This window comes from Epinephelus lanceolatus, chromosome 22, assembly GCF_041903045.1.
Source record: "Epinephelus lanceolatus isolate andai-2023 chromosome 22, ASM4190304v1, whole genome shotgun sequence".
Classification (NCBI taxonomy): domain Eukaryota; kingdom Metazoa; phylum Chordata; class Actinopteri; order Perciformes; family Serranidae; genus Epinephelus; species Epinephelus lanceolatus.
The window spans coordinates 11,519,111-11,538,824 of NC_135755.1; the positions used below are offsets into that span (position 1 = coordinate 11,519,111).

Below are 19,714 nucleotides of genomic sequence, written 5' to 3' on the forward strand. Positions count from 1 at the left end.
ACATTGTCTAACTTTCTGTGTAGGAGTGTGGACTGAACAGCCACAGTGGGTAAAATAAAGTTTTCCGAGGGCTACCTTTTTGTACTCGGGTGTCAGATATGGTCTGAAAAATCTACCGAGATGTCTGGAAATTCCAGTCTGGAAAAGAAATGGAAAATGTGTAGAAACCCTGTACCCAGTTCGTTAAAATGTGCTTTTGAAACCGTCAATATAAATGGTTGATTCAAGTTTTCAGATCTAGAAAAAGGTTTTTCCCAAAAGTAAATGTAAAGCTGCAATGGATAATATCGTCATATATATCTAGATGTATTGATGTAGTCAGCAGTGTCTAGATCTTAAAATTATTTGTATCCATCAGTGGTTGTCGGAGCTTCTTCGGCTTTTGTTAAAACCAGCACATCATCAGGACTATCCAGCGTATTTTTTTGGTTTGGTTTTTTCTGTTTCTAATTGTACATGTGCAAATGTACACAGATTCAGGTGCTTGTTTCCTGCATGTGTTTGTAAGGACACTCTCCGCTCCAGATAACTAATAGTTGATCCACGTTGTCTCTGGCAGGGCTGTGTTTACCGTGGAGCTGTACCTGCAGACGGAGCGAGCACTGATTGTCGGAGCCGAAACACAGGAAACACAGCACGACTGGATCCAGGCGCTAACAAAGGTGACACACTTTGCATACAGCACACACACTCACACACACACTTACTCCCATTGCCTCCTTTATAAGTTTGTTTTTCACTTAAAGTTACAAAGAAGAAACTGTGTGAATTCGCCGCAGAAGTACAGCACATCCATCCAGTGCTTTTTTCATTCGCTCTGCTACTTTGCAACACCGACATTGTCCTCAGTGAGCCCCGTGCTGCCTGTGCTGCTTTCAGTAAGACAAGTGGTCGGACTATCTCTCCCCCCACATGCTGACAGGATCTTGTAATAACACCCTACATAAATATGTCCCCTTTTCCCTTTTTTATCTCTTTAATCCCAGGCAACCCAGTCATAGATAGTGGGAGGTATAGCTGCATTAGTCCATATGTCTCTCCATCTGTACCACGGGCCTTCCACACCTCCGTATTTCAATTTGAATCACACAACAACGGCCAGACAGAGCCGAGCAGGAGAAATAATTCAGCCAGGGACCAGAAACTGAGCGAAGGTTTATCCATGCAAAAAAAAGAAGAAGCACCTGTTATTTTTTTTTGTCGTGAAACGCCACAGTTAAAAAAGTTTCAAGGTGTTTAATGTGAAAGTTCTCAATTCGCAGTGCTTCGTCCCATCTAAAGTCGAGGGACTGGTGCAGAGAGACGGCGAGCTGATTGGCAGACTGCACTACAAAGAGGGCCATGACCTGTACCACTGGAGGGTGGGCTGGTTTATGCTGGAAGGCTCTGCCCTGTACTTCAGCCCAGGAGACGAGGAGGGAGAGGAGCAAGTCCTTCAACTCAAACAGCTGCACGAGCTCAGTAAGGATGCTGCTTTTTGCATTTATATCTCTCACCATGTCTCGCAGCACTCGTTAACAGGTAAAATATGCAGGTAAGTTAGGGTGCTTTCAGACCTAGAGTTGTCTTGCTTTGGTCTGAATCAGGGACTCATTTCGTCACGAAGTTGTATTATTGCCTAGAGTTTCACCTACACCTTCTCACCACAAACGAACCGCACCAGAGTTAGTTTGTAACCGGACTGAGACCACCTCTTCAAGAAGGTCTTGGTCCGGTTGTTTTGGTGCACACCTGAGTGTGATTGCTGTGTTCACACCTGCCCGAACGAACCGCACTGAGGGGGCAAACGAACTTGAGTTTGATTGAACTGAACCAAACAGGGCAGGTGTGAAAGCACCCTTACATACCTTACATAGCCTCCTCCATTTTTAACCCTTCAAGTTTCTCTATCTTCTCAAAGGTCAGCACTGTCAAGATAGTTTACAGAGGGTCAGGGGTGCAAATTCAGGTGTTCAAGTTCACTAACGTTAACGGAACAGTGTGTAGGATGTAGTGGCATCAAGTGGTGAAGACTGCAGATTGATTCCTTCAGTGCTCATTGTTCAGGAGGTTTTATCAGGAGCCGATTTGTCCACAGAGGTATCTTCCACTCCAGAACAAACAGACGAGGCGAATAAAACTGGTAAAAAACACTGAATAAAGTAGTTTCATGTTACAAATCAGTGTTGCTCCGTTTGTTATCCCAGCACCTTCTAATGTGTGCTCAACTTTTTTCTTCGATAACTTAAGATCCAGGCATTTGGGAGGTTTATACCAGGAGCCGAATTATCTGCAGAGGTCTCTTCCTCTCCAAAACAAATGGACCTGGAATCTCATTCATAAAACAGTGCGTAGGATCCATACTCAAAATGTACGTATGGACAAAAGCCAAAAATGACGTGCGCCAAAAAATATTCGACTGCTTCTACAATCACCATCTGCTTTGCCAATTTCCCGTCTCCAAAATGTTCGTAAGATTGTCCTATCAAGTCTGTTTTTGTAGATCGATGTCCCTATGTAGAGCCAGTGTTTGGTTTGTCCGTTCTGGGCTACTGAAGAAACATGTTGGTACAATGTGGCAGACTTCGCAGACAAGGTCCAGCTCCCTGTGTAGATATGAACAGCTCATTCCGATGTACTGAAAACACAATAATTTTTGTACCATATTCCAATTCTGTCAATGACTTACTTGACTGAAACTCTTTTGCTCCTTGAGGAGCATAGGCCGTCCACGAACTTTCTCCAGCTGGTTCCTTCCAGGATGTTCTTGATTCCTTGAGTTCTGCCTTGACAGACCTTCTCCACGTGTTCTTTGGTCTTCCTGGCTTTCTTTTCCCATGTGGGTTCCAGGATAAGGACTGTCTGGTCGTGTTGGAGGGAGGTTTCCTCAAGGTGTGCCCACTCCAGCCCCATTTCCTGCGTTCGACTTGTGCTTCAAGTGGTTCTTGTTGTGAGGTTCGCCAAAGGTCTTCATTTGTTATTCTTTTTGGCCAGTGTATTCCCAGGATGTGTCTTAAGCATCTGTTTGGAAAGGCTTGCAGTTTGTTGGTGGTGACTTTTGTGGTTCTCCATGTTTCTGCCCCATAAAACAAGACGGACTTGACGAATTCTGCCAATATATCTCCCTAAATGCTGCACACTGGGCCTTTAAAGGCAGTAAAAGCAGTAAAAGGCCGATGAGTATATACCTAAAAAACACCTTAAATCCATTTTAAACTCATTTCTGTTCAATGCATGTATCTCAGCTCCGTCCCAGATTGTCACAGTTTACATGAGCAAACAGTCCCTGGTTAAACAGCTTCAGTGGAGCTTTAAATACGCAATAAATCTAGTTTTAAAACCTCACTGCCTAAAATGACCACATCTGTATATGGTTGATGTCGTCAATGGTCAATTTCTGACATTCTTGCTTTTTAAAATTCACTTTCACCACTTTGATATACTGTGTAATTTTCTAAAAAGCCACCAATCCATAACGTCTTCCTCCTACTTGCATTTATAACTACTTAATGATGTGAGATGGAGGCATGTAAGCAACCAGTGTCAGAAGACATTTCGGCTTCAAGCACCATTACACATTTCTGTTGGATCTCTGCTCTAATTGGCCAGCTTAGTCTTCCATTATAAAACAACATCCTCTGAGGGGACTGGAGGAGAGTGAGAGGACGCCACATAAGTGTTCAGTTACTATGAGGTCAGGATAGGTCAATATAACGACGTCGAGCATCAGCCAAAGCAGAATTTATATTCTCCTGAGCTGTTCTCACACAATGTGGTATGAAAACACGATTTCAGAAAGAGCCATGTGACATTTGTTTGCTCTCAGCATAATAATATTCACAGTGTGATGGCAGCATTCTTTCCACTGCCCACCAACATTCATTTTGCCAATTTCTCCACACTGCTGGCAAACACGACTCATTTAAAAGATACTCAGCGGAGGGAAGCTGCCAGTCACGGTGCAAGGCTCAAAAGTTCACATGTACTTTTGCAGATTGATCAATTGCGCCAGTGTGATGTGCGAACAGAAGGAGGGGAGAATCAATGGATCTTTTTAATCCATTTACAGCTCGACGTGGATCAAATCGCGCAAAGTGCCGCCCCGTCTTCTCACCTTGGGCGGGATAAAGAACTGCAGCGGTGCTCATTTTTATTCCCGGCTTTCTCAAACCATATTTGTCACAGCCGAGGAGCTGTTAGCGCCAGAAGGGACTGTGTTTTGTCGGGGGGATGGTAGGTTCTGGAGCACTGAAAGGATCCCTTTAGGAATCACAGTCTGTGACATGGGATTAACTGTTATTTTCTCCGCAGTGACACCACCGCATGAAAGGTGTCCCTGTGTAGCCGTGAGGGATTTAATAAATACACTTTTCAATTAAAATCACTACATGTTTCCAACATGCAGCGCTTCAGAATGCATCGGGAGTTATTTGCAAGTGTGCTGCAGTCTGTTCCTGGGTGTTTGACTTCAGGCTGGCAAAGTTATTATCTTTTTCTGTATCTCTTCTCAGAACCTATGAAAGGGTTTTCATACTGGAGGTAAAGTGAATGCTCTAATCTGAGGCTTTTATTCTTTTAATCCTTAATGGTTCTGTATGTGACTTTTAGAAAATACTTGTCATTATCAACACCCATCTCTGAGGTCTTTAAGTGAACTGCAGTCAGCCTCTTGTCGCTTGTACTCGGTAGCTGATACCCAAGTGCTCGCTCATGGCTCAGTCGTATTTCAGGCTGCTTTCAGACCTAAAGTCGTCTCCTCTGGTCCGAATCAGGGACTAATTTTGTCACAAAGCTGTATAATTGTCTAGAGTTGGTTTGTGTTCTCACGGCAGCATTTACAAGCGGACCAGATCAAATGCCTTGTGTGAGAAAGCTGCTCTTGATTGGTCAGAATTTCCATGTGGGAAAAATCCAGGAAGTAAAGCAAACGTTGAAGAAGAGTACACTTGCAAGATAAATGTGACACTTTCTAATGTCACAATGGAAGGACAACTACGCAGGTTGATTTTAGCGCTGCTCATCGTGGACTATATTGCTGTCATTGTTCATTTTAGTCAAACCATACAGTTTGAAAACAAGGCGCGGCTCCAACTAGAAAACAATGTTTTGATGCATTGGATGTGCTGAATGTGCATATTAAGGCAGTACAGGAGGAGGTGCACATTAATAATCCTCCAGGACTGTAACATGCTCATGTTTAACCCAAACAATGTGTCATGTGACTGCAGTTGCTTCAGATCGAGGTTGAAACGAACTGCACCAGAGTTTGTTTGTAACCGGACCGAGACCACCTCTTCAAGAACGCTTTTTGACGAGGGAACTAGGGTGATGCTAACTTCCATGTCAGCCTCCAGAAAAAACCTCCACTTGTATAAACCCCAGGGTTCACACAGGCAAGGGGCCAGTGACTCTGGGTGGTCTGGGATCAGAACCTCGGCGTTCTGGCACACTGTTCTGGCACTGTCTTGCTTTTGCTGAATTCAAGTTGCTTCTGGGTGCTAAGTGAAGGTCTCTGCAGGGCCACCGCTGCAAAATGTTTGATGGAAACAGGGCATGTGCTGGGTTGTAGTCATTAGAAGACTCTACTTCGTAGCTAACGTAGGCTACTGTTAGATACTGTTAGCATTGTAGCAGAGCTGAAGAGAGGCAAGGCACTCAGGAATAGGTATAACATCAATCAGCCTGATTTCTTTACATTAAAGTCAGTCCGCAGGCTGCTACAGGCAACCGAGAAAATCTGGGAAAGTCAGTTTTTAAATTACGTTACAAACTGTTCACTCATTGGCAATAAAAAACGATTTATAATTGTAAAACGCTACATACAGAACATTTAAAGGGGAACTAATGTTTTTTTCAACCTGGGCCCTATTTTCCAATCTGCTTTTGTCTAAATGAGTGATAGGATGTTCAGTACTTGACATTTCTCCAGTACGAAGCTAGGGCTGACCTGCCTGCAGCCCGTGAGCATGCTCAAACAGCCTCAAACAACGTCAAAATACGTCCACTAAAAGTGCATTTTTTTCACACAGGTAGGCTCGGATTGTTAGTATAATTATCCGACAACATAACGGAAAGGAGAAATGAACGTATGTGTTTACCTTTAGCTGGATTTGGACATGTTCCTCTGCCTGTTGCTGCTCCCTCTCTCTCCTCGTCAGTTTCAACGAGCTCTACATCCGTGTACTCCATGTTCAAATAAATACGGGTGGTCATCAAATTCAAATGGCTCATCCAGATCCAGTTGGTCAAAATTGGGTAAAAATTCAGCCATGACTACTCCAAACAGGCAGGTCAGCCCTAGCTTCATACTGGAGAAATGTCAAATATTGAACATCCTATCACTCATTTAGACAAAAGTAGATAGTAAAATAGGGCCCAGGTTGAAAAAAAACATTAGTTCCCCTTTAACTGTCTGTCGTTTATTCTTTTTTCTCAACCCTATTAATAGGACAGCTTTTATTGTCTTTGGCGTATCCCTCCAATCATTTTATTGATCCCTGTAATAGTTCATTATTAATTTGTCATGGCTGTGAAGCACTTTGTAACTTTGTGTTTGAAAAAAAGTAATAAATTCACAAGTCAAAAAAACAAACAAAAAAAGCATCTTGCCCCCAAATAAGAGTGCACTGCCTCTTAAAATGGCTTCTCAGGGGCTCAGCTGTGTACTTGAGAGGGGATTGATCTTTTTCTGATGTCTCGTGTCAAGATGTCTGCCGCACAAATAACCAGAGCCAAAGTGAAAATGAGGGGGAAATGACAGATACAGTCTGATAATCATTAACCTGTCACAGTGCACAAATCAGCCTTTCCACCCAGAACTTTCTGAAATGAACGCTCTTTAAAACAAGATAAGCACATTAACTTTGAACTCGCTCGGTGCAATTTTCTCTCTGGATTTCTCTTAAGGCTGTGGCTAAATAGAGAAAAAAAATGTTAATCCAATCCTCTGCTCAATCATCTAAAAATTAAGATAGGCATCAGCACAAGACTGCAGTCCAGCATATTTAGCAGCAGTGTCCACACTGAGGTTCATTTAAAGGTATAATTAGATGTAAAATCCCTTTAAAGATGTAGAGCAGTCACAGCTAAACTGTTAGTGAGGATTTATGTGTATTTGAGAGTTGACTTTTTACTGAGTAACTGCTAATACCCAATTCTGATCAGACTCATATTTTTCTACTTAATGCGAGTACACACATTTAAAGTTAATAAAACCAATCCAGAGTAGCTACGAAGGAGCATGATTTTGAAAACGATGACATCAATGAATTCTCCAACTCCTTTCAAGAAGCCTCAATTATGTCGGACCTTCACCAAGTCAACTACCCCCATTTAGTTTTGTCTTGTGCACCTTCATGTACGTTAGGGAAGAAGAATATCGCTAGCTAGTAAACAAGGTTGCAAACCAGCTGGATCTACAATTCAAAGGTACATTCAAGGTGTTTGTTTGTGTGACACAAATGTAACAACTGGACGATATTAACCTTAAACAGATAGATCAGTATCAACATATATGTCAGCTTTATAGTGATAAGAAATGCAAGTGCCAGAGTAAATGTCGACATTGAAAGTTTCTGCAAACCACAGATAAGAAATATTCGTACCTTATAATGTGGAGGATATATTGAAACTTTACATTTAAACAGCGCTGTGGTTAACGTTTATGGTTTATGGTGAGGTTTACAATGTTTAATGTTATGTATAGGGACCAAAAAACACTTGGTTAAAGTATGGAAAAGATCATGTTTTGGCTAAAAATACTTTGTTTGGGTGACACAATCATGGCTGGAAATGCCACCTTTGTTTTGCCCAAAACACCCAGCTACTGTGGGACGATTGCCACTGGAAATGCCACTAATCTTGCTAAAAAACACCTGGTTTTGGTGGCACAATCATGGCTGGAAATGCTGCTGATATCTCGCTAAAAACACCTGATTTTGGTGGCACAGTCATGGCTAAAAATGCCACCTTTGTGTTGCTAAAAACACTCAGCTACTGTGGGACAATCGCCACTGGAAATACCACTAATCTTGCTAAAAAAAAACACCTGGTTTTGGTGGCATAATCAAGGCTGGAAATGCTGCCAATGTCACCCCCAAAAACACAAGATTATGATGGCACAATTGCCACTAGAAATTCAGCTGATTTCATTTAGAAAAAAAATGGTTATGGTGGCACACTCATGGCTGTAACTTTTGCTGATGTACTGCTATAAAAAACCTGGTTTTGGTGGCTAAAAATGCCACCTGTGTCTTGCTAAAAAACATCCAGTTACCATGGGACAACTGCCTCTGGAAATGCCACTAATCTTGCAAAAAACATCTGGTTTTGGTGACATAATCATGGCTGGAAATGCCACCAGTGTCTTGCTAAAAACCACCAGGTTATTTTGGCACAATCACCACTGGAAATGCAGCTGATTTCTTACTAAAAAAAAAAAACAAAAAAAAAACAAAAAACACCACCTAGTTTCGGTGACATAATCATAGCTGTCTTGCTTGAAAGACCAGGTCATTGTGGCACAATTGCAACTGGAAATTCTGCTGATATCATGCTAAAAAAAATACCTGGTTATGGTGGGACAGTCATGGCTGGAAATGCTGCCAATGTCACCCCAAAAACACCAGTTTATGATGGCACAATTGCCACTAGAAATTCAGCTGATTTAATTTCGAAAACACTCACGGCTGTAACCTTTGCTGATGTATTGCTATAAAACACCTGGTTTTGGTGGCACAATCATGGCTAAAAATGCCACCTGTGTCTTGCTAAAAACATCCAGTTACCATGGGACAATTGCCATGGGAAATGCCACTAATACTGCAAAAAAACATCTGGTTTTGGTGGCACAATCATGGCTGGAAATGCCACCAGTGTCTTGCTAGAAACCACCAGGTTATTTTGGCACAATCACCACTGGAAATGCAGCTGATTTCTTGCTAAAAAAAAACAAAAGAAAAACATGTGGTTTCGATTACATAGTCATGGCTGGAAATGCTGCCACTGTCTTGCTTAAAAGACAATGTCATTGTGGCACAATTGCAACTGGAAATTCTGCTGATATCATGCTAAAAAACACCTGGTTATGGCGGCACAATCATGGCTGAAAATGCTGCCTATGTCTTGCTAAACAACACCCAGTTACAGTGGCACTATTGTCACTGGAAATACTGGTGATTCATGCTGAAAAATACCTGGTTTTGGTGGCATAATCATGGCTGGAAATGCTGCCACTGTCACCCCAAAAACACCAGTTTATGATGGCACAATTGCCACTAGAAATTCAGCTGATGGAACTATTGCTGATGTATTGCTATAAAACACCTGGTTTTGGTGGCACAGTCATGGCTAAATGTGCCACCTGTGTCTTGCTAAAAACATCCAGTTACCATGGGACAATTGCCACTAGAAATGCCACTGATGTTTTGCCACAAACACTTGGTTTTGGTGGCACAATCATGGCTGGAAATGCGGCCATTGTCCCACTATAAACCACCAGGTTATGGTGGCACAATCACCACTGGAAATGCAGCTGATTTCTTGCAAAAAAAAACAAAAAACACCTGGTTTCAGTGACATCATCATGGCTGAAAATGCTGCCACTGTCTTGATTAAAAGACCATGTCATTGTGGCACAATTGCAACTGGAAATTCTGCTGATTTCATGCTAAAAAAAAACACCTGGTTATTGGGCGACAGTCATGGCTGAAAATGCTGCCTATGTCTTGCTAAACAACACCAAGTTACAGTGGCACTATTGTCACTGGAAATGCTGGTGATTCTTGCTGAAAAATACCTGGTTTTGGTGGCACAGTCATGGCTGGAAATGCAGCCATGACTGTGCCACTATAAACCACCAGGTTATGGTGGCACAATCACCACTGGAAATGCAGCTGATTTCTTGCTAAAACAAAAAAACTGGTTTTGGTGGCACAATCATGGCTGGAAATGCTGCCATTGTCTCACTATAAACCACCAGGTAATGGTGGCACACTTGCTACTAGAAATGCAGCTGATGCCTTGCTATAAACACTTGGTTTTGGTGGCATAATCATGGCTGGAAATGCTGCCAATGTCTCTCTGAAAAAAAATTTTTTAGTAGCATATTTGCAACTGGAAATGCTGCCATTGCCATGTTATAAACACCCAGTCTTTGTGGCACAGTTACCACTGAAAAAGGTGGTTTTGTGGCCCAGTCATGACTGGCTATGTTGCCAGTGTCTTGCTAAGAACTACCAAGTTATGGTGGCACAAGCGTCATTGAAAATGCCGCTCATTTACTGCTATAAAACACCTAGTTTTGGTGACATGATGACGGCTGGAAATGCTGCTAATGTAATGCTAAAAACAGCCGGTTGTGGTGGCATGACTGTGGCTGGCAATGCTACCAATGTCTCACTAAATAAAACCATCTGGTTGTAGTGACACCTTTGCCTCTGGACATGCTGCCGTTGTCGTGCTAAAAAAATTACCAATGAAAATGGCGGTTTTGGTGGCACAGTTGGCACAACATGTTCTTCTGGCGACTGGGCTGTGCTCACAATTCCGCCATAGCAATTAAAACCAGGTCTCTGTAAATATGTAATAATATAAAGTTATCATATAATACTTTCAAAAAAGAAACACTTAATGCTCAGACTTGAAATGTGCAGCAGCACCCGACGTCACCCTGATTTTAAAGGGTAAAAAAAAAGGCATGTAAATCTCTTACAGGACGCCAGCACAAATTATGTCGAGAACAAGGCCACAGACTTAGTTCCTTATCACCCAAACATATTGAGTAATAAAAAATTTCCCACTGAGCTGTTAGATGGATAAAAGAGGATTGCTGTGTGTTTGTTCAAACAACAATGACAAGTGTTTTGCATTTACCTGATAACACTGTTAATAAACCTCTCTCAAGTCAATATCAATCTCTGAAGTTCTCTGCTTTCTTCTCTTGGTGTGTGAATCTGAATGAGAAAACAGTGCCCTTGAAAATCTGCCAGAGAAAATAAAAAGCAAATTAGTCGTTAAGAGAGACTTTTGGGGATTAATTGTTTTTGCTTTTTCACTCAACATACAAAGGACGTGTTAGTCAAAATAATACTGTTGTATGTAGTGTTTTTTTACCAGTTCTCTTTTATTTAATTAAACTAAATTAAGTTTCTTGTCAGAGCCGATAACTGTTCAGATGCAGATGGAGATGCTGAGATTGTGGTATTTGGTGGAGGGTATAGAAAGCGGCAGTTGTTCTTCTTTGTAATGTGATTACTATGAAATTATCCATTGAAGATACAGTACACAGAACTTACTGTCCATAGATCGGATACATTTTTATGGGATTACAACTGCCACAATTTGAGGCTAAATGTGGAGGTTAACCCAAGTTCCTGGGGTCATTGAATTTTTAGAATCAGGCAATTCTGGGATTAAAGAGTAGTTCAACCTTTTGGGAAATGATTTCTATCTTCTCAGGAGTTGACCTTGATAAGATGTTCGACACCACTCTCATGTCTATGGTATGAAGCTACTGCATGCAGCCGTTAGCTTAAACCACAACGTGTCGTTTTTACAGTTTGTTTTTTGTATCGTTTGAACAAACAGGATCTGATGTAGCTAGGAGCTAGTTAGCTTATCACTTATCACTTATCACTTACCACAGTGTGTCATTTTTACACCATTCTTTTTTATATGTTGTTTTTATACTTTAGTTTTTTATACAGACACAATGAGTTAGCGTAGCTTAAACCACAACGTGTTGATCTTGCATTCTGGTTTTTACCTGGATTAAACTAACATTATGTAGAGTTGGAAGCAGCTAGTTAGTAGGGCTTAAACTACAATGTGGCTTTTTTTGTAGGTTTTTGTTTTTTATTTATTTATTTCCATTTTTTTTTTTATAAGGCTTACTCAAATTTGACATAACCTAGCTCAGCCAGTTAGCTTAGCTTAAGCCACAAAATGTCGTTTTTACACTTTGGTCTCTGTATGGATTTAATAAACAAGATTTAATGTAGCTAGTAGCCAGTTAGCATACCTTAAACCACAGTGTGTTGTATTTTTTTACACTTTCTCTGTTTTAATACTTTCATTTTTATATAAATATGATGAGTTAGCAAAGCTTAAACCACAACCTGTCATTTTTTAAACATGTTTTATAACAGTTTTTATACTTTTTTTAATAAACATGATAAATTAGCTTAACTTAAACCACAACTTTTAATTTTTATATTTTGTTTTTTGGTCTGGATTAAACTAACACAATATAAAGTAGATAGCAGCCAGTTAGCATAGTTAAACCACAACACAACATTTATTTATTCATTTATTTGTATGGGTGACACAAATATGGCATAACCTAGCTCAGCCAGTTAGCTTAGCTCAAACCACAAAATGTCGTTTTTACTCTTTGGTTTTTGTATGGATTAAACAAACAAGATCTAATGTAGCTAGCAGCGAGTTAGCATAGCTTAAACCACAGTGTGTCATTTTTTACACTTTATCTGATTTTATACTTTCATTTTTACACAAACATGATGAGTTAGCATAGCTTAAACCACAACGCGTTGTTTTTTAAACATCTTTTATAACTGTTTTTATACTTTTTTTTTAATAAACATGATAAATTAGCTTTGGTTTTTGTATGGATTAAACAAACAAGATCTAATGTAGCTAGCATCCAGTTAGCATACCTTAAACCACAGTGTGTCATTTTTTTTTACACTTTCTCTGTTTTTATACTTTCATTTTTATACTAACATGATGAGTTAGCATAGCTTAAACCACAACATGTTTTTTTTTTTAGATCTTTTATAACTGTTTTTATACTTTTTTTTTTAATAAACATTATAAGTTAGCTTAGCTTAAACCACTGGTCTGGATTAAACTAACACAATATAAAGTAGATAGCAGCCAGTTAGCATAGTTAAACCACAACATGTCATTTTTACACTTTGGTATGTGTCTGGAATAAACAAACGTGGGGTTTGTTTGTAAATCCAGTCTGACTCTACAGTAAAATGAGAGCGCTATTGTTCGAAGTAACAGAGCGCTCTATTTCTAAATCAGTTAACTAATGGTTAAAATAATCACACATTCACTCCATCTCCCCAGACAGAGTGTCAAGAGTGTTAGCCATACTGACATAGGAGTTAGATTGTCTTCTCTTCTAACTGTTGGTAATAAAGCAAATAATACCCTTTTCCACCAAAATTGCCGCACGTACGTCGGTGTTTTTTAACACAGGTAAACCTGCCAAAAATAGGCCACAGACTCCTTTCCCATTGTCAGTGGACCAGAGCTGTGTACTTATCTGTCTTTCAAAGGTGCAGACTAATTTGGATCGATGTTTGACTGCTGCTTTGGCGGAGATGGAGGGTATTTTGTAGCTGCACGTCATTGCATCTTGCCGGTAAAGGGGCTAAAATTAGCACGTTCACTTGGGTGTTTCCATCAATGCCGATCAGAGCCAGGGTGTGAATGCTGATTGAAGCATTTCCTATTGAATTAACAAGCCAGATGTTAGAAGTTGCTTTTGTTTCTTTTTTTGTGCATGTGTATTTGCCCTTTTGTCCAAAAAAAACATGCCTTATTTAGTAATTGCTTACCGTGCAGGTCGCTACGTACAGTAGCTCTATTAATCTCAAAACGTGAAGTTTTCATTCAGGCAAAGTCCAGGCTGTTCTCTTTTTGCTCGTTTCTTTTGAGCACAACCAGTGTGAACTTGAGTGAGATGAAAGTGCCAGATGTTGTTGCTTGGAGATTTGTGACTCAACTGCAAAGCCTCATATCTTTTTTTTTTTTTTTGGTACTTTTTCTGTTGCGTGTGTGATTGTTGCCATGATCCAAGCTGCTGTTTGAACCCAGAGAAGAGATTATGGCAGAGCTTTTGAGTCCCTTGGCCCAGTCTTTCTGTATCCTTGCACTGTTACTTTAAAAGTTTGATTGTACAGATGAAGAACAGCAGGGACTCTGTGTCTGTGTGTTAAATGCTCCCCTCAGTGCGGTCTTGTTTGGTCTCATTGCGACCAACTTTATGTAAAGCTTGATGACCATTGACACTTGTATTTATACGCCACTTCCCACTCTTGTTTATACCACCTCCAGTCGTGCCCACGTTTCCCACTACAACAAAGAAATGCTGTTAACTCCAACTGGATGCATTTGCCATTCGACTACAGCACTGTTCCGTCTCTTTTCTTTCCACTATATGTCTGCACATTGGACTCGCCAGATATGTCTAGACATATTGTGCGGTGTATTATTTGCAGTGATTGACTTAAAAAGTAAATGAATACTTAAGAGAACGGAGACCTCTCAGTGACAGGTAATGAATGCATTTTCAAGTTTCATGGCGAAAGCTTCTAAGCGCTCGTGCTTTTGCAAATGTCAGACCTAAACACATTACTTTGCATTAGCGCAGAACGCGTTGCTCTTTGAATGTACTCAGTTTTGGAGGCTGCATTTCCTTCAACTTGTTGCCCCTTTTCTTTCTTCCCACAGCTGTCTCCACACATACGGAGGGTGAAGACAAGATCCAAGTCTTGCTGATGGTGGAGGGAGGAAGGTATGTCAGACTCTGGGAAACAAAAAGTGCTAATTGGCAACGTGTTTGCAGTAGGACAACATGATACATTATGCAACGCTTTGATTTTGCCTTTGTCTTGTTAGTCCGAATGCACTTTACCTACTGTAACCATCCGCGGTAATCAAAGTCTCGCTCGACTGCCTGCTTCAGTTACACAGAAGGTGAGACGGCACGTAACACAAGCCAACAGTCTCCCTTTTAGAGTAATCCAACGAGACTTTCCGTTAATTGCTCTTCGTTTGTGTGTTTTTGATGAAACCTCGTGGGAAAACGGGTGGTTGTTTATGAATGTGTGTTCTGCCGAAGCGCTTTTGGATTCCTTTAATCTTGTCGGTTGTTTATTTAATGACTAAGCAGTGCTTTTCCAAATATATGAACAACTTAAACATCTTGAAATCTGAAACACCATATTGTTACTGCAAATTATATCATGGTGTGCTTCATTAATGAATGACTCCTTCTTTGTTATATCTCTCTCTTTAATAGAACAGTTTACATCCACGGCTTCAACAAGATGGACTTTGCACTGTGGCGCTCTGCCATCACACTGGCTGCCGGCACAGATGGCAAGGCGCTCAGCGACCAACAGCTGACTAAAAATGGTGTCCCCATTATAGTCGACAGTTGTATTGCTTTTGTCACCCAATATGGTGAGCTACATTGTGCTTACGAGGAGAGAAAAAGTTTTAAAAAATATTTTTGCATGATCATTATTATGATTTCCCCTCGAGGACCTGATTCATTCAGTATGCTGCATCGTGATGAGAATTTCATGCTTTCTAATGTTGTCTAGCATAATGTTGTGGCATTACCCCATCTCTCTGTTTCACCATATTGTTTTTCAGAAATGCAGAGTATGTAGTCCAACTTTTCACTGCAACATTACTGCAGGATACAAAATTATTTGCCAAATATAAACACATGAAATCTGTATTACACAGCGCTCAATGCATGATAAATTCAAAAGGGTACTAATACTTGTATGGTAGCTTTTTAAATGGGATGCAATGTAGAACTTTTTCTCTCCATTTATCGTCTCATAACCCCTCAGATTTATCTTGAGATAAAAAAAGTAGACCAAACACCGATAGTAAAGCTCTGCTTATGTGTTGATGCAACAGCATTATTTATCTAATAATATACTAGGTGCTATACATAGTAATAAATTAATCATAGGGGACGTTTGCAAAACCAGATACTTCAAAGGGTATCTGCCATGCTTTTCCTTATTTTCTGTCAGTTATATAATGTTACAATGTTAGATGTTCATATTAGATGTGGCCAAAGTTTCAAATAATGAGGGAAACGTATGTAAAAGAAATTCCTGTGAGCAAATCCTCAGGCTTCAAACTCGTACAATGTTTTTTACTGCTTTCAATACAAGCTCACATCAGCTTGTGACAGATTTCTTTATATGATCATCTGCTCTAGGCACGCTACTAAAAGTGCTACATGTAGCTACATGCTAATGTCGAGGAGACCTGTAATCTTGGTTGCAGATGTTATTAATTATTTCCCGATTTAGGATCATATTCCTCCTGGAGCATGTCCGATTTCGAAGATCTTTGAATAGAAGCTTTTATTGGTGATTTTATCACAGTAGTAAATGTAGCTATAATCCATTACAGTCATTCCCCAGCTGCAAGTACACTGCTATATGTAGCTACAGGCTTACATCAAGGAAACATATAATCTTGGTTGCAGATGTTACTAATTTTTTCCCAATTTTGGGTCATATTCCTCCTGTTCACCTGTCTGGAATTTTGAATAGAAGCTGTTATTGGTGATTTTTTCCACAGTAGACAGTGTAGCTATAATCCATTATAGTCTTTCCCCAGTTGCAGGTAAGATGACACTGCCACAAGTAGCCTCATGTTAACGTCAGGGAAACATGTAATCTTGTTTCCCGATGTTTATTTCTGGCAGATTTTGGATCATATTCCAGCCGGAACATGTCTGGTTGTACATATTTTGGTTTAGAAGCTTTTATTAGGGATTTTTCATTGTAGAAAGTGCCACTATACTCTGTTACAGTCTTTTCCCAGCTGCAAGTACACTGCTACATGTAGCTACATGCTAACAATAAGGACAAATGTAATCTTAGTTGGTGATGATGTTAATTCATCCCTGATTTTGAAACATATTCTTGCTGGAACATGTCCAGTTGTGTTAACAAACTTTTTGTGGTGTTTTTTTAAATGGGAGAAAGTGCTACTATAGGCAGTCATTCCCAAACTCCAAGTACACGGTTGTGTAGATTTTTAATAGAAGCTTTTACTGGTGATTTTTCACAGTAGAAAGTGTAGCTATTCTCAATTACAGTCATTCCTTGGTTTCATGTACACTGCTACATGTAGCTACATGCTAACATCAGGGAAACATGTAATCTTGTTTATCATATTCCCACTGGAACAGGTTTGGCTGTGAAGATTTTGGTTGAGAAGCTTTTATTGGGTATTTTTCATTGTAGAAAGTAGCACTATACTCTGTTAGAGTCGTTTTCCCTGCTGCACGTACACTGCTACATGTAGCTACATGCCAACATTAAGGAAATATGTAATCTTGGTTGGTGATGTTGTTAATTTTTTCACCAATTTTGGATCATATTCCTGCTGGAACATGTCAGGTTGCAAAGATTTTGACGAAGAAACTTTGATTGGTGATTTTTCACAGTAGAAAGTACAGCTATCCTACTCCATTACAATCATTCTCCAGCCGCAGGTACACTGCTACCTGTAGCTACATGCTAATATTAAGGAAACCTGTAATTTTGGTTGCTAATGTTGTTAATTTCTCCCCAAATTCAGATAATAGTCCTACTGGAACATGTCTGATCCTCATGATTTTCGGTTTAGAAGCTCTTATTGGTGATTTTTCACAATAAAACGTGCTGCTGTACTACGTTAGTCATTCCCTGGCTTCATTGACGATGCAGAGATGCAGAGATAGGCTTTTTCAGGAGGGGAGCTTAAAAAGACAGGAACTAAAATAGAGCATCTGAGACAGAGGGTGAATACAGGTGTTCCAGCACTGACGGTATAAGGAAAATAAATAGTTTTTGAACATTAAACCGTGTTGTAGAAAAAAACAAAATACAGGTGTGAGCCTCAAATAAGGATCAGAGGTTTTCCAGATTTTGTTATGTGGGACTTTTACTAATAATTACATAATTTAAACCGCTGTACAGATAGTTTAACTGAAGCAAAGGATCTGAGTACTTCTTCCGCCACTGAATGACTTGAATTAGGTCACCAAGGGCACTTATACAGTGGCATTATGAGTGATATGCAATGTAATGAGGGACTGGCATAAAAGTCAACTCTGACAGAAACTGTAAAGTGGTACAGAAGGTTAATATACCTTGCAGCTGCAATTTTATTCTACCTGCAATTTTGATTCAAATGTGCTTATGTAATGTTATTAAATCCCACAGTTTATCATCCAGGAGGTTGGTTATTACCTTATAATTGTATATAGTTACATAGGAATCCATGTGCTGTCATTTGCTGTTGCAGATACCACACATTAGACAGTGACCTATGCAGACGTCAAGAACGAGTGCTTTTTTTGATTATGTAACCAGGCTTGTGCCAGGAGGGGGTCTACCAGAGGCCGGGGGACCCTGGTCGAGTGTCCCAGCTCCTGGAGGAGTTCACTCGGGATGCTCGCAATGTGAAGCTGAGGGAGAAGGAGCACCACCTGGAGGATGTGACGGACACCCTGAAGAGCTTCTTATCCCAAGCTGAGGATGCACTGCTGACCAAGGAGCTGTATCCATACTGGGTGTCAGCTCTGGGTATGTGAGGCGCCTGGTGGGGGCGGGAGCGCAGGTTTATTGGCGAGACATAATAAGCAAAAATATGCCATTGTTAAACGACTTGTGGTGAATGGTTATATTCTAGTAATTCGCTCCGTGTATTTTGGTTTGTAGCACGACAATGTTCAAGGTCTCTGGACAGAAGAGACACAATTTCATCATCGCAGATTAAAAAATATAAAACGTTCTAATTTGCTTCAATAATTTAAAAAGTGTATTGTGACCCTCATTTCCTTTATGTGTCCATGGTCACGTCTCAGCTTGCCCTTTATTATATTTGGCATTTTCACTGCAGTTCTCATCCGTGTGGTTTTTATAGATGAGAAGGACGAGAGGCAGAGAGTAAAGAAGTACTCCACTTTCATAGAGAGTTTGCCAAAGATAAACAGGTCAACCCTTGATGCTGTGCTCCAACATCTGTACAGGTACACACACACACACACAAGCTCACACACTCTTCAAACTGCAGACACATTTAAAGCTTTGTACTAGTGAGGCTATTTCAAGGTCGAGGTCGCTGTGAGGATAAAGTTTATTATCCTGAAGGGGAGACGCACGTGGTCCACTTCAAAAAAAGAACATGAAGATGCCAAAACAACATTCAACAATGTAGTTCACCAGACAAGGAGGAAGTCACACAAGAGCACACTGACTGTACATCCTGACAGTGGAAAGTATATTTACTCAAGTGTGCTGTATCTAAATACAACTCACCCAGCTACCACAGCTTGTGTGTTGATGCAACAGTATGTGATATATAATAATGTATAAGTTATAGGAGACATTTCACTGCAGAACATTTTGCTGATAATACTTCTGTACCACTTAAAAGGGTTATTAAACACAGAACTTTTCCTTGTAATGGAACATCATTGCTATACTGATACTTATACTCAAAAGTTCTGTATGTAACTTTATACATGCATTAATCATTTTAATTGCCAACTGGTGAACAGATTGTAAAGTAACTTAAAAACTGAGACCCTCCCCAACTTTCTCGGTTTCCTATAACAGCCTGTGGACGAGGGCTGAGTTTCAGCACTTGATACCTTGAAGTATGAAAAGTAAGTACCAGTACCAAGTAGTATTGGACGATCTACAGTCAAATGATGCCTGTATTTGATCCTTTTTGGGCTGGGGTCTGATTTCGGACCATCTCAACACCCCGTTGGATCAGAAAACTTTCTGTTGCTGCCATCTCTGGAGCTGCTCTCCTTCTTGTCAGTTCAACATCTGCCTGGTTAGCAGGAGCTAACACAGCAGCAGCCGCTAACATCAGACACAGACCTTTATATGGTCCCAATAAACTCTGACATTTAACCAATTAATAACTGCTAGGTAACATTAGC

At 40.3% G+C, this 19,714-nt stretch overlaps 1 protein-coding gene across 5 annotated transcripts in view; it reads left to right on the plus strand.

The window, feature by feature from the left end:
* The window catches only part of arap2 (ArfGAP with RhoGAP domain, ankyrin repeat and PH domain 2), a 259,679-nt gene that overhangs the window by 189,730 nt on the left and 50,235 nt on the right, over positions 1–19,714 (plus strand). For all 5 annotated transcript variants that reach the window (XM_033609726.2, XM_033609727.2, XM_033609724.2 and 2 more), the window contains exons 17-22: positions 560–662; positions 1,263–1,461; positions 14,464–14,527; positions 15,035–15,198; positions 18,132–18,344; positions 18,685–18,790. In XM_033609726.2, the coding sequence (XP_033465617.2) occupies positions 560–662; positions 1,263–1,461; positions 14,464–14,527; positions 15,035–15,198; positions 18,132–18,344; positions 18,685–18,790 (849 nt within the window). The remainder of the gene's footprint in view (positions 1–559; positions 663–1,262; positions 1,462–14,463; positions 14,528–15,034; positions 15,199–18,131; positions 18,345–18,684; positions 18,791–19,714) is intronic.